Source organism: Triturus cristatus, chromosome 2_2, assembly GCF_964204655.1.
Source record: "Triturus cristatus chromosome 2_2, aTriCri1.1, whole genome shotgun sequence".
Classification (NCBI taxonomy): Eukaryota; Metazoa; Chordata; class Amphibia; order Caudata; family Salamandridae; genus Triturus; species Triturus cristatus.
In genome coordinates this window covers 948,769,713-948,791,851 of record NC_140582.1, presented here as the reverse complement: position 1 = coordinate 948,791,851, position 22,139 = coordinate 948,769,713, and the positions used below count along the sequence as shown (strand labels likewise).

The following is a 22,139-nucleotide window of genomic DNA, read 5'->3' as shown; positions in this document are numbered from 1 at the left end:
GGACAGCTCCACCCAGCCCAAGGTCCTCCAGTCTTCCCAGCAGGATTTTGTGAGAGACGGTGTCGAATGCTGCCGATAAATCTAGCAGCACCAACACCGCCCTCGATCCTTGGTCAAGCGTCCACCTCACCGAGTCGGCCATTTCGATAAGGGCCGACTCGGTGCTGTGGCCCGACCTAAAGCCGTGCTGGGAGTCGTGGAGAAGACCATGGGTTTCAATGTATTTCGACAGCTGGGAATGTGCCAGTCTTTCCAAGATCTTAGCTGGGGCAGGCAGGAGAGAAATAGGCCTGTAATTACTGGGATTGTCTGGATCTAGGTTAGGTTTCTTTAGGATGGGAACTAAGGAGGCATGTTTCCATTTGGCAGGGAAACAGCCCGTTCTGAATGAATCATTCCAGATGAGATTGAGGTAGGGGTTGAGAAGGGGTGCATGTTTTTTATAGAACTTGGCAGGCCAGGGGTCTTTGGGTGAGCCTGATTTGCATTTGGTTAGTTCGGCCAGAGAGTCTACTTCTGATATGGTGTCAAATTCGAATAGGGTAGGTAGCTGGGGCGAGGGGGTAGAAAGTTTCTTTTTTTGCCCTGCGGTTTTGGGGAGGGGGAAAGAGGAGTAGATGTCCTCAATCTTATCCTCAAAGAATTTAGAGAGTTTGTCGCAAAGCGACTGGGAGGCAGGCTGAGTACGAGTCAGCGCAATGGGGTTTGTGAAGGATCTCACTATATTGAAAATTTCCCTAGGGCCATTACTGGCAAGTTGGATTCGGGATGCCAGAAAATCACGTTTGTGTCTTTCAATCATTCTCCGATATTCTTTAAGGGCTGATTTGTAGGTAATTTTGCTGTCAAGGGAGAAGTTGAGTCTCCAAAGGCGTTCGAGGGATTTACAAGAGGCCTTTTTCTGCCGCAGCTCATCAGAGTACCATGGTGCGGAGGGTGTCGCCCTGTAGGTTTTTATGGGTTTGCTGGGAGCTAAGGCATCCAAGGCCTGAGTAATCCATGAGTCCAGATTATCGATCAATATGTCCGGATCGGACGACAGACAAGGAGGAAAGTTTTTGAGGTGTCCCAGGAGTGATTCGGGAGTGATGCAACTCCAGTTTCTACCTGATGATTTAGGGGTGATGGCAGGTCTAGCGTGGCAGGTGATGTCAATCTCGAAAGGGATGAGGAAGTGATCCGACCATATAACCGGGATGGGAGATGTGACTCGGATAGATGGTAGATTGGAACAGATCAGATCCAAAGTATGACCGGCTTTATGGGTAGGTAGAGTAACTGTTTGGACAAGCTTACAAGCGGCTAGCGTCGAAATGAAATTACTGCTGTGGGGGCAGGAATCATTATCGACGTGGAGATTAAAGTCTCCTAGAGCGGTGAAATTGGCGTATCGTGTGCTGAGCTGAGTAAGATAGTCCGCCAGAGCCAGTAAGTGAGAGACATTGGAATGCGGGGGGCGGTAAATAAGAATTCCAGAACAAGAAGAGGATGGGGAGATTTGGACGTTGAAGGGGAGACCTTCAATGCTGTCAATTTGGTCAAATGGGGGAAGGGAGACCGCCCATTTGGATTTATGAATTAATGCAACACCACCCCCGGATTTACCGTTGGGTCTGTTTGCACAGATGATGTTGTAGCCCTCCGGAAGTGCGAGGGTAATGGCGGGATTCGTGGTGTCATTTAGCCATGTTTCGGTCAAAAAAAGCAGATCCCAGTCGTTGTCCTGAAGGGACTGCCAGATGTCAATGGCGTGTTTACTCAGGGATCTGCAGTTGATCAGAGCAGCTCGGAGGGTCGAGGGGGATGGTAGACCGCGTGAAGGAGGGGAAATCAGGACGTGAGTCGTTCTGATAGTGTAGCCAGGAGAGGGAAGAGAGAAATTGCAGACAGAGCAAGCGTGAGCGATGCCTTGAACGTCAGAGGAAGGGAAAAGGCAGATAAGGCACTGAGGGGGTTTCAGAGACAGCAGCTCCTTTCGAGAATAGGTAGTGATCACATGGCTAGGTGGTCGGAGATAGCTACCGGCCCCGGTCGCGTCCTGATCGCGGACGAGCGCAGACGAGCTTCCCTTAAGCGCGCCTTCGGCGCGCCATCGTCGCGCCCGCTGCGCTCGTCCGCTGCGCTTCCGGTATATGCACATAATTATGAAGGTAAAAAGGGGATGGGGCGTGGCCTCGTAGTGGGCGTGGCCAAGTCAGGGCGTGGGAAATGGCAATTAGATAGAGGGCGCCGGTTTCAGCTTTTCCAGTGCTCGTTTTGCTGGAAAAACGGGGTGTCTACACACAGCAATCGTGTGGAGAGAGGGTAAGTGCAAAGTTAAAAGAGTTTCCAAATTTGCAGTTTTTAAAACACAGTGCTACAAACACGATCTAGAATCTGCTCCCGGCTGTGCCTCAGGAGTGTTTACAAAGTTGTCAGAGCGCTAGCGAATCAGGGCGTCTTTTAAGACCTATTAATGCCTAATACATTGCCTTCACTTCTATATAATTAGCACAATCCTCTTGCATAAGTTGATCCTCCATTGACAGACAATCTTAGTGGCGCTGACAACTGACAATGTCTTCAGTGTGGTTTTGGGATTTACATTATAATGATGAACCTTACATTGAAAAGGCCCAATGAGATATTTACTTTACGGCGTGCCTGTGAGAGGTGTTTACATACCATTGCGTTTTCTACAGAGGGCAACATTATTGGATTCTTAGAGCTGGCATTTAGCATCCTTCCTCCAAAGTAGACTACATAAACTCAGGAAGAGTATGCCAAGGCACACTTGTTCTTCAGCCTGTTCAATACTGACAGCCCTGTTGCTGAAGAAGTGCTTGTATCATTGTAAAAATTGCATTCTTTTTATTGCACTTTAAACCCATGGAAATGAAGTCTATTAAAGGGCATCCCTTTTGTGTAACCGAGAGACCAACACTGCTTCATAGGACTGGCATGTTTACCATACCTGCTGTACAGAGCTCCTATCCTCACATATCAAACATGGAAGGATGGAAATAAAGCCATTTAAAACATTTATATAACCTAATTTATACTTGCTATATTACCAATGTATTAGACATGTCAGCCTTAGCGTGGTCTTCCCACAAACATTTTGCTTTCTCCCCTCCTGTTTGTGAAGATGGGTTTTGCTAGTCGTAGGACTGTGCATTTTACTACTGCTAACCAGTGCTTGTACTCACTCCTCTAAACATTTAAAAATTGGCCTACACCTGATTGGCACATTTAATTTATTAATAAGTCCCTAGTAAAGCAGTATAACATGTACCCAGTGCCTGTAAATCAAATGCTACTAATTGATCTGCAGCACTTATTGTGCCACCCACTTAAGTAGCCCCTCAAAACATGTCTCAAGCCTGCAATTGCAACAATTTTGCAGTTTTAAATGGCAAAATCGAACTGCCAAATAAACCTTTTGACAGGCCCAAACCACCCTTTTTAATACATATAAGCCACCCCGGGTAGTCCATAAATAGCCAGTAGTGCAGGGTGCATTGTATTTAAAAAGTTGGGCATGTACTTCTAAGTTTTACATTTCCTGGTAGTGAAAAATACATAAATTTGTTGCTCACTACTGTGAGACCTACTTCTCCAATAAGTCATAATTGAGATACCTTATTACATTTAATAAGTGATAACTTCTACTTGGAAACTGGTAGAAATATATAATTTGTGGTCTCTAATGAATTACAATTTTAAATCCTCTTTAATAGTAAAGTCGGATTTTAAACCACAGTTCTGAAAATGCCACTTTTAGAAGGTTGGAACTTTCTTGTCCTAATCATTTGGTCCCTGCAGCCTGGGTCCAGGTTCACATGACTGTGATTAGCATGGCAGTTGGCTTTTGTGTATTCCTCCCAGACAGTGAGACAAAGGGGGACTAGGTGTTTGGAGGAAGTGCCATCATGCCAGGATGTGTGGGACGGAGCTGTTTCCTGCGTCACTTACATTTCAAAGGAGCTGCCTCAGCACACTCACAAAGATCTTCAGACCAGTCTTCTGTCACCTCAGACCTCTAGAGCCTGAGTAGGGAGGAAGGAAATTCCAGAACCAACTATGAGGTAAAAACTCTAGAATTTTCCTTCACTTCAAAGCTGGCACCAGATATAAAAATAGGACCTTCAAACCCACTCTTCAACTGAGACACCCAGATATGTGGAGGACACTCAGAAGGCCTGTCCTGCTGCTTTAGGCCTTCTTTGCACTTCAGAGAACTGTCTTGCTGCTCCCTGCGGACTGGCATGCTGCTTGAAGCCTACCTTTAACCCTCAGACGACTGCCCTGCTGTTTGAGGACAGGCTTGCTGCTTGAAGGGTGGACTATCAGAGTGACTGCAAGAAATAGTTTGCTGGCCTTTGGTTTTGAGCTACAGGGGCAAAAATGCTCCAACAACTTTTCATTTGCACCTTGACTCTGCCGAAGTTGAATCTTACCCTCCAAGTGGTGCTCTTCCAGCCCTGGACTCTAGGAAGTGGTGCTCAAGGTACCCAGATAGCCAAAATTCAAAATGTGAGACTCACAATTTCAGCAATTAAGTGCTCTGAGTAAGTGCTCTGATAGGAGACCGGGACCCACCTGCTCGCCGATCTGGAGAAGATGCATCACCAGTTGGCTTCACTTCACTGTAGCTCCTGCTACGTCCTTCTATGCTCTGTTCAGAGTCTCATCGAAGAAGGGGTATTCGATCTCATGGAGCCCTCATTGGCTACAGCCTGCAGCTTCATCCCGCTGGAGATTCTTTACTTTCCAAATATTCGCCTCAGCTTTATCCAGCGGCTCCATAACTATGATGCCTTCTCCACACACATCACTAGCTTTCTTGCCATGCTGAACTGTACCTTTTCAGACAATTTTCTTAAAAATATCTTCTAACCCTGAAGGGAAGCCGCGACCCTGAGCAATCCACCTCATTTATCCGAACTGCGCTCCATCGCGGTTGGCCATAACTTTCAACTTTGCACTGGTCTTGTGTGACTAGATGTCTGCGGTTGGCACCTTGATATTTTAGGGACTAGCATTTACTATAGCCTTAGAGCCTGACCTAGCAGGCTGTACCGGTCATTAATGGCCTGCTCCAGTGTTAAAGGCCCCAGCCGAAGGCGAGGGCCTTTAACAAGGGAGCAGGCTTTCAATGGCTACTATAGCCCTCTAGGAGGGCTCTAAGGCTAATAGAACATTCCGCCCCTAGAGGGCAAAATGTTGTAATTAGTCAAAACAAAGGACTCGCGGAGCCCGAGAGGGTTTAAATCCCCTCGGGCTCTAACAGGCCTTTGTTCACAGCAGCAGTTGTGAAAGGAAAAGAACATTGGAATGTTGCTCTCCGGGCTTCTACTAGCCAGTAGAATCCCAGAGCACTCCATTGTCTACAATGCAGCGCTCAACATTCCAATGTTCTCATAAAAATTGATATCTCTGGCTCTCCTGATTGACCTTTTGTCATTTTGGTGTCATATAATTTATTACATTTTACTCCATTTTTCTAAACTTGCATGGGATTTTTCTTGTATTGTCTTCCCATTTTGTTACTGTTTGTGTGCTACATAAATGCTTTAAGTGAGACTGCTTTTGTGCCAAGTTACTAGAGAGTTAAGCACAAGTTCAATTAGTGACTTTTGTAGTTCGCCCTGATAAGGATTATGGTTTTTGCTTGAGAAGGGTTTTCACCCCTCCTCAATCAAAAACCCAATTTCTAACACAATGCCATCCCCATCTCTTCAACATCCATAATAAGGAGAAATGTTGAAGCTTTAATATGATAAACAAGTTTCTCGCTGAAAAGTAAATTCCAAATAATAATTTTGCACTTGTTTGCGCCCCTTTTGTGGCGAAACCCAGGTACAAAATCTGACCCTACATTTTTGCCACACTTCTCTCTTTACTCAACTGTTCTGCCTACTTTCTCCTTGCTGGTAAAATAGGCTAGCGTATGCTAATGGCTAGTTGACGGGTGCTTTCTGCAATTTGCATTCACATGCTCATATTCCAGTAACTCCACTCATTATTATGTCTATAATGTGGTATCATTAAGTAGGCTTCTGTGATTTTTTATTTTTGTATTTCTCTATCTACAATTTTAACTGATCGATTGCCTGGAATATGTTAGGAAGCGTGAGCCATGCTCATTTATATTCAATACTAAACATCTCCCTTAGTCTTCTGTTCTGTCTAATTTACTGCTGTTTTTCTCATCTCACTTTGTTGGAGTTCCTTGCTATGTTTCGTCTTCCTTCCAACTTATTCAACATACCTTTGCCAACCTATTCTTTTCACCACTCTTTCCTAACGTGGTTCCTTCTCTCTTTTCAATTGACATGTTGTTTTCTTTGTCCTACCTATCTATTCACACCTGATCCCAATTGTGTCTGTATTTCCAGCCTCTTGGGCTCCCATTTAACTTTGGAGGTCTTCCTGTTCTGCGTGCCCGCCTCTGCGCTTACTCTTCGAAGATAAAACACAACTAAAGCTGGACCCATTTCCTATTGTTTACTGTTTTCAAAGCTCTTAAAATATTTTAAAACTTGCTTAAAATGGTTTCTGTATGCTTCTCATACTCATCCAGAACCACCGACCTGTCATTGTCTCACAAAGTCTTCTTAATATGCCACAGTTTGATAACCGTACAAGGTAATGGGACATTTCTTTTAATAAATATTGCAAATAAAAAAACAGAGGTAGGATTTTTTTTTTTAGAATCAACATAAATAAAGACATTAAGAAATCGAAGCAGGGTATGCGTGCTTCTTTGCTGGCTGCTTTCATATCAAGTCTTGACAGCGTTCGAAATATGTGGTGACGAAGATTTTGCTTACGTTTTTGAATCCTCTGTACAGGATCTGAAGCTCTTTTCTTGTGAATTTGGTTTGTGCTTCCAGCAACTCGAGCGCCTCGGGGCGGTGCCGCACAGTGGCCATTTCCAATTCATCTTCAACGTCATCTGAAATGCCAAAGGGAACGGGGTCAGACCGTGAAACCACACACTTAATATGTTGTCAGGTCTACCATATAGACACTGTGGCTGTCTTTCCAACCTCGAGCAATCAAAGCAGGTCTAATTTAAAAAACATGCAGACACATATACATAGATGAGCTTTGGGTCAGCCCTCTTCAACCACTAGTCCAATCAACTGCCTTTCACAGTTTGCTTACACCCAATATAGGACACAGCATGGAGCAATGTGTAGTTCTTCCTAAAAAGTAGTACATTTCAGTTTCAGGGCTAGTGGACCAATACATTTTTTCTGTCCATTCTTTATCATTTTTTATTTTGTTTAAGTTATCCTTGTGTGTTTACATTATGTGTTCAGATTATGTCGATAAGAATTGTAGTTTCGTGTGATGTGTATTAGAACTAAAAACGGTTACTATACCTGTTCTAAATACCTGTCTGATGGAAGCTTTCAAAGTGTTCCCTTAAAAAATATAGAAATTATAGTTTTTTTCGTTTTATTTGTAAGGGCATGGCTGCCATGTGTAGGTCTTGGCGTATTTTCTTTTTTTATTATTTAATTTTTCTGGCAAGTGTTTGCAATTTTTTTTGAATGAAAGTAGCTATTGCGCCAACTTGCCAAGGCCACAGCTATTAGCTTTGCCAATGCTTGTTCCTCATCCATACACTAATTCACCAAGCCTCTTCAGAAATAAAGGTTTAAAGAATTAGGGCTAACTTGAGATAAAAGATCGCAACAGTAAGAAGGCATCCTTGATATTAACATGTACAGTGACTAGACGATTTGAATAACAGTCGTTTTATAATAAACCTCAGAGGTAATAAATATGGTTCCTTGTGAACATTACCAAAGGTCTCCCTTGCAAATTTCTCATTTTTTTACCCAGTCAAGCTGCCTGTGATTTATAGGGTGGATTAAAGCTTCCTTGAGTAGGGTGGTCAGGTATGATAGCATCATAAAATTATTATTCATCATCAAGCATACTGCAGGTCACATCCTCTGCTATATTACCATAACCTCAATACAATGACATCACAAATGTAAGTAAGTTCAGCAGACAAGAATATATCACAGAAAAGTACATGGCATCTCTGTTTAAGATCCACTGCAAACATTTCACGAAACGTAATTACAACATTATCACATCATGGATATTTACTCAATATGTAGATGTGGTAATTGATGGTGTAGATTCATTCGCTACTTAAAACAACACACAATAGTTTATACTTAAGTTGAATTAGGAGGAGCAATTCATTGTGCATTTTATGGATTACGGAGTCCTTGCTGTAGAATATTATTTAACACAGATTTGACTGCTACTTATAATTCTTAAATTTAGGTCAATAATATGTAATTAAAGATATAAATCCAGAAACTTTCTGATGTGTTCGATTATTTCATATTTATTTACTTTTGTATGTATATTTTGTTTTGCAAAACATCTCTTTATTGAAAATCTGTGGTACAAAGACAGCAACGAATACCATGGTGCCGTGGATACAGCAAGGATTGAGTATTCCAGTACAGTGTGTTAACCAAAGCGACCACAGCGGATGTAAGCAGTTGCATAATGCACTTATGAAAACAAGGCGACCAGAGAGTATAGGCATAGTAAGGAAGAGGGTAACGGCTAGGGTGGTCGACCTCGAATCTGGGGTCCCGGGTTCGAGTCTCGGCAATGACACTGAACATCCTGTGATTCTGGGCGAATGACTTAATCTCACCGTGCCTAACAAAAAAGAATGTGACCCAACTGGTGCTATGTAAAGTGCTCTGATACCCGATACCGGGTCAAGTTTGCGCTATGTAAACGCCATAAATTTTAAAAAAAAGGAAGTACTATTGCGCTACTATTAGAAAAAAGCCCATCCCAACTGCATAACTGAGAAAGAAGGTGGAGGAACCAAAATACGTTCACCTTATGGAATGCGTACCATATTAGGTTAGGGAGAACCAACAAATGAAGTCCTAGGACCCAGTCGTGGCTAAGAGGTGGGGTTAATAGGAGGGGGAGGTAGAGGGAGAGTGATCAGGATACTCGACTTGGAGGTAAGGCTCAGTCAAAGCCTGGAGAGCTTTAAGTCTAGGCTGCGTAAGGCGTGTATATATTTGTTTTAATAAAGTGCTGCTCTGCTATTAAGGTTGTCTGAATGCTTCACACAGGAACAACGTCTCCAGAGAAAGGGTCCCTGGAATACATTCAACTGTGTATGTGTGCAACTGAAGTAAAAAAAAAAACATGTAATTATATAGTGTATCACAATTTAAAAGATGCGCAAATAAAAAAAATAAAAAAAAAATGAGGGAGGAAATCAAGGATGAAGGAATCTAGTCCATTCATTCAGGGACGGCAAAGAGACAAGTGTTTAGATATTTAAAAGTTGGTTGAAAAGTAGAGTTTTTAGCATCTTCCGAAAAGTTCCAATGGCCTTTTGATGTCTATAGTCCTCAGAAAATAGAATTCCATCATCGGGTGGGGGGTCGGCAGAGGTTGGTAAGCACTGAAAAATATTTAGATATTGTTGAGTTTGATTTGGATTTCTTGATTTTGAGACAGAAGATCTCTTGGCTCCTAAACGATTTTTAACCTACTAGAGATGAAAGCGTGAGAGTGAAAACAGGTGGATTATTGATGTTTTAGGGTTTTAAATGTCATACAGGTGAAATTGAATGTTATTCTGGTCAACAGCATGTAGTTGAGGCTTCTCAGCACTGGTGTTATGTCATCAAATCTGTTGGTACCAGCAGCCTAACATGCAGCTGAGTGAAATAAGGCTTTTAACGGCATGTAAGAACCACTTTCAGAGGGCCTTGGACAAGCAGGAGTTACTCTGCCCAGCAGTGGTGGTTGAAGTCTTTTACTCCTGATGCCCTGGGGTCACACCTACAATGCCTCCTGAGCAACTCAACCAAGAACCCCATCAGCACTCAACTTTCAGTGGCAGCGTAGACCAAACAAGGCTTTTCGGGGGCAGGTAGGTGCAAGAGGAACACAGGCCCAAGACTAAAAATGCTTCCGGGAACCTCAGTAAATTAATGTCTAAACCAGGTGCTCGCTTTTATGATAAAAGTCCTATTTATGTGTGAGCACAAAGTGAAATACGACACAAAAAAACAATATACACAACCCTCCTATGACCGATACTCTAACATTGTTGTGCCGAGTCCCACATTCTTGCCTACTGGCAGTGGTTATTTCCCATTTACAATAAGTAACATTTAAGTTAGGTCCCACTAACTATTTCAAGCTTTAGAAAGTCTGCAATGGCTTTCTAGAACTCAAAGTGTTCCAGCACCAAAGTGCTCAAAGGTAGAGCAAATGCCCCCCCAGGGCTCTGCAGCCTGCTAATCAGTCTTACCTGCTCTTGCTGGTGTTGTAATATGCAAGACCCCGGGACCTTGACCAGTTTCTCGGCAGACTGGAGAGGATGCCGCGGATAAGTGGAAGTCTCATCACTGAGGGCAAGGCAGCTGGACATCTGCAGTGCTCCTCCGGTGATGGAGAAAGTTCCTCTGATCCTGCTGGAAGGTCAGGGGCAGTCACTTGACTTCCAAAGCTTTAGTCGGCGTTCCAGGTACATGAGTCAGAACCTGCGGCGCTTCATGCACACATGCTGTACCTGTGTCACGCTCCTTCCTATTGGCAGTGCTGCACCAGACAACAGCCATTGCTCTTCACGGCAGCCCCATCTGGCTTGAGCGGTCTCTGACTTTTTGGCAGCACTGGAACGGATGGCCCAATCTGTATAGCAGCACATACCTTCACAGCGGCCCCATCTGGCATATTGGGCTGACGACCTTGAGTGGCACAAGGGTCGACAGCCAGATTGGTGTGGCACAATTATCTCACATTAGGGATCGACTCGCCAGGATCCCCCACTTGACCTTTCTCCTACCAGGCACTCTCCTCCTCCCCACAGGGTCCTCTGGTCTTGGCAGGCAGGCAGGTACTAGTGCTCCAGGTTCCAGGGCAGGTTGATTATCCTGGGTAATGTTCCAAACCCAGCTGGGAGACTAGCAGGCCTTGATCCACAAGGAAGAAGTCTTATTGAGCTTCTCCACATGGGGGTGCAGTCGCGGCTGACTGCTGAACAGTTGACAATTCAGGAGACTCATGCTCTCCTTTTTATAATCCATTTCCATACACAGGTGTGATTTAATGACTCATGCTTTGAAGTTCATATTTCGAGGGTGTCTCATTTGAAGTGCCCATTCCTCTGTCCTGGCCCTTGCCCCCGAAGCAGTCTGTCACAGCAGGAGCTACTCCAAACCAGATTGCACCACAACACAGGGCCTGGGAACTACGAGTGGATCACACCTGAATATCAGACTCACTGACATATCCCTAACAAAAGGTTAAACATGACTCCAGCCCTACTCTTTACTGATTCCGGTATCAGCCCCATCTCCTTCCTGAAATGTGCCCAGGGGTCTTTGACCATTAACCTATCCAAAATCAAGGAGCTCTTTTGAATTGCACAGTGCTTGGCTCTCCCTTCTTCCAGTGTGTCCCACCCAGCTCTCAGGAATGTTGCAATCCACAAATCTGTCTGGGAGGCTCCCCCACATGTCTTTCCAAGGCCCAGAGTTTCAAAATGGCACCCACAGCCTCCATATTTTGTACACTGACAGGCACACATACAACACAGTATACAAATTCTAACACACGTGCTTTGCACAACTTGAAAATTTAACACAATTTAGGCCAAGGGTGAGTTAAGCACACAGCTGCGGAACTTTACGTCAGTTGGCCACGCTGGTGACAAAGGTTTAAAGGCCTTTTCACTCTTTTTATCATGATTACAAAAACACAGTATGCTGCCACAACCATGCTCATGCTATTTAAGCCTTTGGTAATAGCAGCAGCACTTCCGCCCAGCCAGCGTAGCACGTTGGCCACACTTCCTGCTCTAACAACACAGGACTACGTCATGGCACACATGCATGATCCATGTCTACCCATGACCAACCCACGACCAATAATCAGCATCTGGGTTCCAGAAAATGTTACAGCTGGGGCATTCAGGACAGCAGTGCACGTCCATCACCATGCAAGGGACTTTTCCAACCTAGCACAGCATCAATGAGGTTCTCATTGCATTAGTGAGTAATGCATTTCTAAAAGCAATTTTGGAAATGACTATGGCTTGAATGATGGAGTGGAATTTGTTACCAGTGGGTTAAGGAGTTTCAAGGATAAAACAGCTCATGTGAACTGAACAGTGCAACCGATATGAGTTTTTTATTAAAAGGCTGGCAACAATCCAAAAGCTCAATTATTTTACCACCTTGGGATAGTGTATAAGCAAAGGTATTTATTTTTGACTTTGTCTGCCTAGTCTGTGCATATGTCTGGTGGTAGTTCTCTGCTGAGGAGAATTAATTCTGTTTTCTCATGATTTAGTTTCAAGAAGTTCAACATTTTTTGTGAGCAAGAACATCATTGAAGTTGGTAATTTTCATACAGAGACCCAAAGCAGTTCAATGTAGAAGCTGAATACATTATGGGCAAGAAATGAAGCTAGAGGTTCTTTGCGCCGTACTGAGCCAGCTCCAGAGCACAGCACTCCCGTTCTGACTAGCTCCTTTAGGTTAGACAGATAAGAGTGAAACCAGCTGAGGATTGTGTCGGAAGAACCCATGTGAACTTCAAGGATCCTGATAAGCATCTGATGAGTGATTATTTCAAATTCTGAAGATACATCAAGCAAGACTTGCTGGCAAAAGATAAACAAAGTAGATAGTAGGCTACATCTTTTAAAAAAATCGCGTTTAATTGTTCTGCCATTATGGTAAAAAAATGTGTCCACTTTGTGATGGAGAAGGCGAAAGTTCCAATAAAAGGTTGAAATGTGGAAATCATAGGTTTACAAATTGCTGAGATTTTCACGGTAATGTAGCAGGGGTAAGAGTAACTGTTGTTTTGGTCTGGTTCCGTTCTGTCTGGTTCCTAACAATTTGGAATAGTTTGTTGGGTTTAGTTAACTTTTTCTGAGTCTTTAGTTGAAGACATATTACTTTGAGTTTGGTTCTGTTAGTGCTCTTGGGTCTGTATTGTTTCTCCATTTGCATCCAAGTCTTTTAAATGTAGCTCTTTTTCAATGCAATATCTCTGTGAGACATTTTCATGAATGATCATGAATTGTACATTTTTTGTTAGTAGGTAGCACATATAGTCGTTCAAAATTGTCGAATTGTGAAATTTCAGAGGAATTTGTGAAATTCCTATTAAAGCCTTCTTTATTAATACTCTAGTAGATACTGAAAACACCAATACATTAGTTATTGAGTGAGCATATTTGCTGCATAGGGCCTTACTCAATGTTTTCTTTGAAGAACCTTTTGTGACATTTAGATGAGCAATAAATTGTGTTGATAAAATAATTTTTCTAGGGAGGTGTTGATGGTGATTATAAGAGCTTCAAAGGATGTGAACAATGGAATATGTACTTTTGAGCACAAGCAGGAATTTCGATAGATGAGTGCTATGCCATCTCCAGTGGTGTGGAAATGGTGAGAATAAAGCAGAACTGCAGTTAGGAAAGTGACTTTAGGAATTATTTGAATGGTTTAAAAACAAGATTGCGGCATAGAGGTTATAAGAAAAATGTTTTAGAGCACGCGGAGAACAGTATTTTGTAGACCAGTATAAGCACCACACTGAGTAAAAGAATTTGTTTACAACTAAAGTGCATAGCACAATGAGGTATAAAAGATATTATGAAAACATTGGGAATCAGTGCATGGGCTACTGGGTATAACTAACTGGATTACCGAAAAACCAAAGGTAACCCACAGGAGAGGGACCACAGTCAAACGTTTGGTCACATGTAGTTACACCCCCGCTAGGGACAGAAACAGGAATTGGTTGCCTGAACAACCAAAAGGAAGTTACATCTGTTCAGAATGCAATGTGTGTTGATGAGGTCATAAAAATTTAATATGTCAGTTATAATTTGGCGAGGAAGAACTATGTAATTTAATTTATAAACTGTAATAGTACATATGTAATGCATGCAATAGTGTGCAACTGTCAAATGATCTATGTAGGAAGCACTATTATAATGTTACATTTATGCATACAAGAGCAACAGAGAGCCGTGAAAAACAAGGATAGCAAAAGCCCTATATGATAACACATGCAAGAGAATCATCCTTCAGATATGAGTTTCACCTTTCATGGCATCCAAAGACTGAATCCTAGACATGGGGGATTAGGAATCGATGTTAAGGCAGGCAGAAGCAAAATGGATAGAAAGATTGAGGACTGTAGAAAATGGGCTAAATACAGAGCAGGAATTGCATTATTTTCTTTAAAAACACTGCATGAAAGAAATCAAACTAGCAGTGACATGAAAGAACTCCATAATGTTTGTCCATGATGCCTGTACTTATGAAATATGAGATGGAAATGAGCTGTAGTAGGGGAGATAAGATCATCATCCTGTGGTTATGAAGTTATGTGAGATGTGAATGAAGTATGCCTGAAATGAAATATACATGTGATGAAGTGATCCCAAGAATTTGTTGTTCGGATGACTTTCAACCTAAACATGATAGTTGAGTTTGAACATAAAAAGACACAATGATGAGGGGTACAGCATAGTAACAAGTGTTAATATTAGAATGCGTGCCAAATGGCTTCTTCAAAGGTAAAGAGAAAGGGGAGAAAAGCTATGTGGGGGAACAACTCTGCATGTAAGATGTGACTGGTATGAAAGAAGTAGGAAGGGCCCCCTGTGGGAGATAGCGGTTGAAGAAGGATATTGATGTAATGCAATGGAATAAGGGAGGACTTGGTAAGAATAGTGCAGAGAAAATTGAAGGGTGAATGTTCACTCGTCAAGGTGCATGAAAGACGAGTATGTGAGCAATACGTTAGGAAGTGGGAGAGTGTAAAAAGAAGAATAATTATATAAAATTAAAAGAAAACAGTTTTGTAAAGGGAACATAGTGTGTACACTGACAAGTGAGGGAGCCTGTGAAAGACATCTAGTATTAATAGTATCGAGCAGACAGAATGGGTATGGTGCGGTCCTGAACGGGGTAGCAAATTTGGTATGACTGAAGAAAAAAAGAAAAAGAGAAGAAATAAATTAAATAGAATCTTCCTAATGGAATGCAAGAGATGAGTAAAGGAAGGAAAGCTTTTTAAACTATTCAGACATGAAACCTACATTTTTTGACAGTGAGAGAATTAAAAAAACAAAATTAAGAAAAGGAGAAAGAGAAATGAAGATTTGTGAAGGAAGATAAATGAAATTGTAATTAAAACATTAGTCTTATTTGATGCACATTTTAAATGGTTATGGGGGAAGAACTTAGATAATTGGTTTAAGCTATGCAGCATGCACTTAGTAGCTGCAATCACTCTTAACATTATGGTGTTTTGGAAATAAGAAATACAGAAAGTAATTTTTTATTAAGGCAAAGTCACGTTTTGTTCGGCTGGTTGTTCTCCGATTGGGTTTCACATGAATGGAAATAAACACATTCTAAAGAGTAAAAATGTTTTTATGTTAATAGAAAAACAAAAAAATAGAAAAAAGGTGAAAAAACTTTTTTTACACTGTTTGATGTTTTTAACAAATGTAAAGTATTGTTATGTATACATTAAAATCAGTTTTTAGGCCCTGATGAAGTCCCTGTAAGGGATTAAATGTATTGGCTGGATCTGTCACAGTGATGTTGGAAAATTTGATGTTTAATAAAAAGAACTTTATATAAAAAGATACCAATGTTTGGCAATTGATTGAGAAAAGAAATGAAAAGACTTTGCATTATATAAATTGGAATCAAAAGAGTGATTACAGTTACAAGCAAAATTAAAATTTGAAATGTTCAATAGGAACAAAGATACATTGTTGAAATCCTACTAATGTAAATGGTTTGTATTAAGCATGACAAATACAGCAAATATGAACTTGATGTGAGTCATAGGGACATATTTACAAGGAGCAGCAGCACTTACACTTACACTGCGGCAAATTACACATCACCATTCCCAAACTGCAAGGATGCGGCGTATTTACAACAGTATGGCGCACTCCTTTGTTTTCTCTAGCGCTGGCACTAAAATTAGCTACCTAGCGACAACACAGACACCCTTGCACAATAGTGCAAGGGTACCTGAGTTGTAGGGAATGATTGTTTATGTGCAGGAAGGTCTCCCTTGCTGCACATAAACAATCATTAATGGTGGCTTGCTCTTTCTATGTGTGCTGCATAATACAGCACACATACAAAAAGCAAAAACGAGGAGAAATAAAAGTATTTCTCCTCGTTGCACCATTCTAACACCTGCTATTGCATGGAGCTAGTTTTTGGCGCTGCTTCAGATTTGTATCTTGGTAAATCTGGGACAGCGTCAAAAAGCAGTGGGTGTTGCGGTGGAACGCCCATAGCAACATCCATTGCACGCCCCTTTAACGTAAATACTTGCATGAGAGGGTACCATATTTACAAAGCGGCGTTAAGCCACAAAACGTGGCTCAACGGCACTTTGTAGATATTATGCAGGGCATTGCGCCACCGGAACGTCAGTAAAAGTGACATTCCGGTGGCACAATCCCCTTGTAAATATGCCCCCAAGTCTCAGTGGTACCAACTCCTCTCATCCATTATCTTTCACCCCCTTCTCTTTTTCCAGTAAATGTTTTGCAGCTTCAATCTTGGAAAATGTATATATTTTCTCTCCAATTGTAACCAATAATTTTGCAGAGAACAATACTTCTAGTTAGACACAAATCCTATGAACTTTTAATCCATTGGTTCTCTACATCAAATCATAGCGTCTGAGTTGATTTTGTAAAGATTAGATGATTAAATGGGGCCACAATGATTAGTTTATCAGCAAGTGTGAGATACACCTGCTGTACTCCAGGCTTACTCAATAATTTAGCCTGGCTTTTAGGAGAGTATGAATCTGTCCCAGAGAGTTGAGAAAATTAGACTGAAATGTTTTGTTCCATGCCCACCATTGGAGTAAATTCGTGAAGCAAAATTGAGAATATACACATTAATGATTTACCAGCTAAATAAATACTGCCTAGACTAAAATCCATCCCAGATCAGTAAAAGTACCCTTGACCATCAGCATCAGGACCATTGCAGGGAAACTATCCTGCAACATTACTAAGTATTTAGTTTCCCCTTAAAGACAATGATTCATGTGGCACAAACCGGTTACAGGCGTTACAAAACGAATCTTAGTTCGCATGGCAAATCCAACTATTTTTGGCAATATTCGAGAGTGCTGACTACAATACACTTACAGCTGGTGATAATGCAATTTTCCAATACGCAGATTTTTATCTCACATGAGTATTTTTTTCGATTATAACAGGAGGTATTTACCACTTATAAATAGGTACCAGTTATCAGCAGAAGCATTCCTACCACTATATTTGTCAGAAGTGTCGGCGTTGCAACGGGAGAACCGTTTCCTGATGCCGTAGTAATGGTTAACATGAACAGGAACTTGTACGACGGGACCAGTTTAACAAATTGCCTAGTAGAATATTTAGGATTATAGGTGCACATGCATCAAAATAGCCAATTTGCGATTCCTTAAATACAATCGCAATTTAAGTAATCGCAAATTCTGCGATTACTTAAATTGCGATTTTTGCATTTGGGATGATGCATCCCAAATGCAACAATACCAGTCGCAAAGGGGCAGATTCTGAGAATCTGCCTGTTTGCGACCAGTTTTTTCGTTGACGCATGGGGCCCATAGTTCTTAGTAAACCTTCAGAGGCTAAATCAGCCTCACATGGCTTGTTTTAAAGTGACCGCTATGTAGACATGGTTTCTATTTCCGTTGTCTCCCCCTCCCAGGCCCGAGCACAACTAGTGGACAATTATGATCCTGAAAGCTGTGAAGGAAGTCTGTGGCTCAGCCTGTGTGATTTATATAGCAGAAAGAGGAGTTTAATTGAGATTAATAGTTCACCCAGGGCCAGTGGAGTGATCAATCCAGGGATTTTTACAGATTGTTCGAGCAGTCTCAACCCCTATGTATTTTTGGCAATTTTAGGGAATTTTTGCAGCACAGTTTCATTGTAGAATACAATTAGAAAAGTAATTTTATCCCTAGCTCTCCAAACATTGAATGTACCACCTCGATCTTCATCTCTCACTTATTCACCCTATTAAAGATATTTATATACAGCCTACTTCCTGATTAGGAAAGATCCCCCGAAAGTACCCATGTACTCTGCACTATGCCCAGTGAATGCCACACTGACAGCAGAAAAGAGCTGCCCTGCATTTTCACTAGCATTACTCTTAACACTACCCTTAAAAGTAACTATTACAATATTACAAATATCACAAGGATACATGCTGCTGCTCCTAAATACAGAAATGAAAAACGTCTTTTGCATTTCAGTAGTTATTTTTTGGCAATGTAGCAGTTTGAAGCAAATGCTTCATAAATTGCTCATTGCTCATGCCTAGTGCTGCTCTGAGCACAGAGGAAACCATGAAGATATATTGCCTGCTTTGTGAACATTGCTTCGGCAATTATCTTCGTGTACGCTGCAGACCGCATACTGTACTGCGCTATCATGAAGCCACAGAATGGGGCAGGCAAAATGTGAGAAAATAAGACCCTCAAAAATTCATGCACAGTAAAAAATAGATTCGCTACATTTTGCTGTGCATACAGTATTTTCTCTATGCGTAACTCGTGTAAATACTTCCATTTCGTCCATGGGAAAACAAGGAAAACGTGATTTTGGACTATTCTAATATTTGCATAATAGGCAATAGAGCAAGAAGGGAATTTCCACCATAATTCTATTTGCATCAGAGGAAAAAGGACCAAACTAAGGACTTGATTAAGAGTTTGGCGTCTGCACAAGATGGCGACTCTCTTCTTAGCTCTGTCGAGCCCGCCGCATTGAATAACTGTCCCTTAACATCTCCTTGTGCTTGGGAAACTGGGGACCTTTGCCTTGACGTCCTGAGGCGCCAGAACTGCATCATCATTGGACCTGGGGAGCCCTAAAAACTCTTCTCCCCCGCAATGCGAGAAGAGGCACGGATAAACAAGATTGTGGTGGCCTGTGCGCAGGAAGTAAGATGAGAGCATTAATAGCCTGTCGATCCTGTGGTACGTCCCCTCGTGCTTGGAATCTACTGACCTATGCCTCGGCACCCTGGGGAGCTAGACCTGCCACACTACCGAGCCCGGGGAGCCCTAAAAACTATGTGATGCAAGAAGAGCCAAGATGGCGGCACCCAATCAGCAGAGTATGAGACGGGCACACTGATAGTATGTCCATCAATAGTGGATCCCACTGGAAAACCTTGAGCAAAGTTTAACCTGTTGAGTACGGACCTAGTACCTGGTGACTGGAACATGAGATGGGTGTGTTGATAGCCTGTCTCCCCCTTTGTATACCCCCTTGACCATGTGAGATAATCCTCACCTTCAAAAACGGAATCCACTGATCCCTCTGGAGTAACTGACTCACCTGATTCCAGGTACCATCTTTCCATTACCGAGTGACTGAGTGTCTGAAGACCCTCTAGAGTACCTGTGGAGTACCAGTGGAGTTCCTGTGGGGTACCAGACTAGATGTGACCCTTCAGTGGTAGCCTAACCCTGCTACATACATCAAGACGGGCACATTGGAGCACTGCTGCACTGACAGCTTCCAATCCTACATCGCCAAAACTGCCTTTCAGGTGGTCCAGTGACAGCCGGACCCTGCTGTCCCTAATACTGCCTTTCAAGTGTTTCAAGCGTTCTGAACAGTTGGAGCTCATGCCCAATTCTAAGTACCCCTCTTCTACTAATTGCAGGGTGTGTGGCGTGGTAATTGGCTCGGGGTCAGTGGTGACTACTTCTGGGTCAGTAGTGACTTCTTTGGAATGTCTATCTAAGTTTGGTGATCCTGGATTTTTCATCAGTGCTTTTCTCTCATTGTGATAACCTAAACAGCCCTCCGCTACATACTGCATAATCCTTGACTTATAGAGATTCAATATCTATTAAGTATTGAAGAACACAAAGACCACAAACTCTAGAAGGAGAAGGAGGGCAAGGGTGGCCTGAAAAGAATGAAACAATACTCCATAATTCCGGTGTTACCAGTGAAAGACAAAAAGAGAACCATGCCACTCTGGAAGTGATCCTTAAAACACTGAATGATGTCCGCAAAATTGCACAGAGCAAGAAGACTAACACTGACATCTTACAAGTGGAAGTGTCATGATTAGGAGAGACCTTAAGGAACTGAATCTACAAGTGACGAATGGTGAAAGCTGAATAAGCATGATGGAGGACCGTGTAACGGCTCAGTCGAAACACCTGCTCAAAAATGACTCAATATTGGCATCCCTTGGACGTGAAATTACTCAGTTCGAGGACCCCAAAAGGAGAGGTAACCTTAGAATCTTTGGCTTTCTGGATTATCAGAAGACAAGACTCCCTCGCAATTGCCTTCCTGGAAGCATGGATCCTGTCAACCCTAGGTATCTCGTTTTACAAAGGCTTTGAAGTCGAGAGAGCTCACAGAATAGCTACCTTCAGGATGAAGAAAGGCACATCACTACACATCATGATCTTCAGACCTTTGAGATACCAACACTCAGAGCTCACCCAAACACAATTGAGGAAGATTAAATAACTCTCCTGGCAAGGCACCAAGATCTCTATCTTTCAAGGCTACACCAGAGACACTCTCCATAAGGAAGGTTTTCTGGCACTCTGGAAAACAATGCTAGACCGAGCGATTCAACATTCTTCTATTGGCCAATCCAAACTTATAATTATCTACAAAGGCAACACCCACATGTTCCTGGAACCCGCAGAATTAATGACTTCCTTGGACAACACCCTAGAAACTTAAATGGAGGACTCCCAGAGTGGTCCTGGTTGAGCCCTTGGTCAGGCTTTAACCCACAGTTCAATCCAGTTACTACTGTTGCCCATCAGGCCGTGTACTTTTTAAGTATTATATATCCATGAAGCTACACGTTACTATATGCTCTTACTCTGCAATTTTCAGGGTTGTCCTTTCTGCAGTTTTGACATGTTTTTTCGACCTTGTTTAGCAGAAACACTAGTTAAGACTTTTTGACACTCTATTAGGGTGCAATCCAGCAAGCCATAACTAAGACATATCTGCACTCCCACAGGTTTAATATGCTCACTCTAGTTCCCTAGCTCACTCACAAGATTTTGCATTATTTGTGTATGCATACTAATAACTGATATAAGTATGTTTGCTCTACATGTTTAACGCCCACCAGGGCTGTGTTCCTCACCTATTCCACTTATTGTTCAATGTGGCGGGTCCGAGCCCTCCTCCTGCTTCTTATGCGCGTAACCTTACCCAATGCCCTGTATCCCACACCTTATCTCTTAGAAACCTTCCCCCTCCAGTGTGGGTTCTTTGTATCACAATACTCTCTGTTTTTCCATTTTCTTTTCTTCTTTTCTCTCTTTTTTGTTTCCCTCATTTCCTGTGTCATGTGCCAGCTTTGAGTTCTCTCTTATCCTGCCACAAATAGTGGCCTCAATCCAAGACATGTTCACAATAGGTTTCCCCCACTAAGATGGCTGACCAACATACCCAAACACTAAAGGTTGTTTCCCTTAATACCAGAGGACTCAACCACCCTGTGAAACACAGGAAATGCCAAACTCTCAGAAGCGACATGGTTTTTCTCCTGGAAACTAGGATTGGCTACAAAGAAGCACAGTCCTTGCGCTATGGTTGGGTTTCTGATATTGCCAGCTCTGCAGCAATCTCTAAAAAGAACAGTGTAATCACCATCATCTCCAAAAATTCTGGTCTTTCAATCTTCCCATCAAAACCGGATAATGGTAGCAGGTGACTGATTACACGCCTCTAGAACCGTACTACGGAAATGTATGCAGTAAACATTTAGGCCCCCACCACAGATGATGCAAATTTTGGGACAAATTATCTGAAAAACTCTCACTCTTCCCCCCCCCCCCCAATGTCAGGATTGTCCTATGCAATGACTTTAACCTCCCAATAGATGACACATTAGACAGACAATCTGTCTTTAGATATGAGACTCTCAAGGCCCACAAAGCGATTCATTCCCTATGTACAGCTCACCATCTAACTGACGTCTGGAGATGACATAACCGCTCAGGAAGCGACGTCACCATCTTTTCCACACCACACAATCCCTTTT

General features: G+C 42.3%; 1 protein-coding gene across 1 annotated transcript in view; it reads right to left on the bottom strand.

The window, feature by feature from the left end:
• Positions 1-22,139, bottom strand: part of KCNIP4 (potassium voltage-gated channel interacting protein 4) — a 618,256-nt gene that overhangs the window by 387,239 nt on the left and 208,878 nt on the right. The window contains exon 2 of the mRNA XM_085643329.1: positions 6,816-6,940. Within this exon, the coding sequence (XP_085499455.1) occupies positions 6,816-6,940 (125 nt within the window). The remainder of the gene's footprint in view (positions 1-6,815; positions 6,941-22,139) is intronic.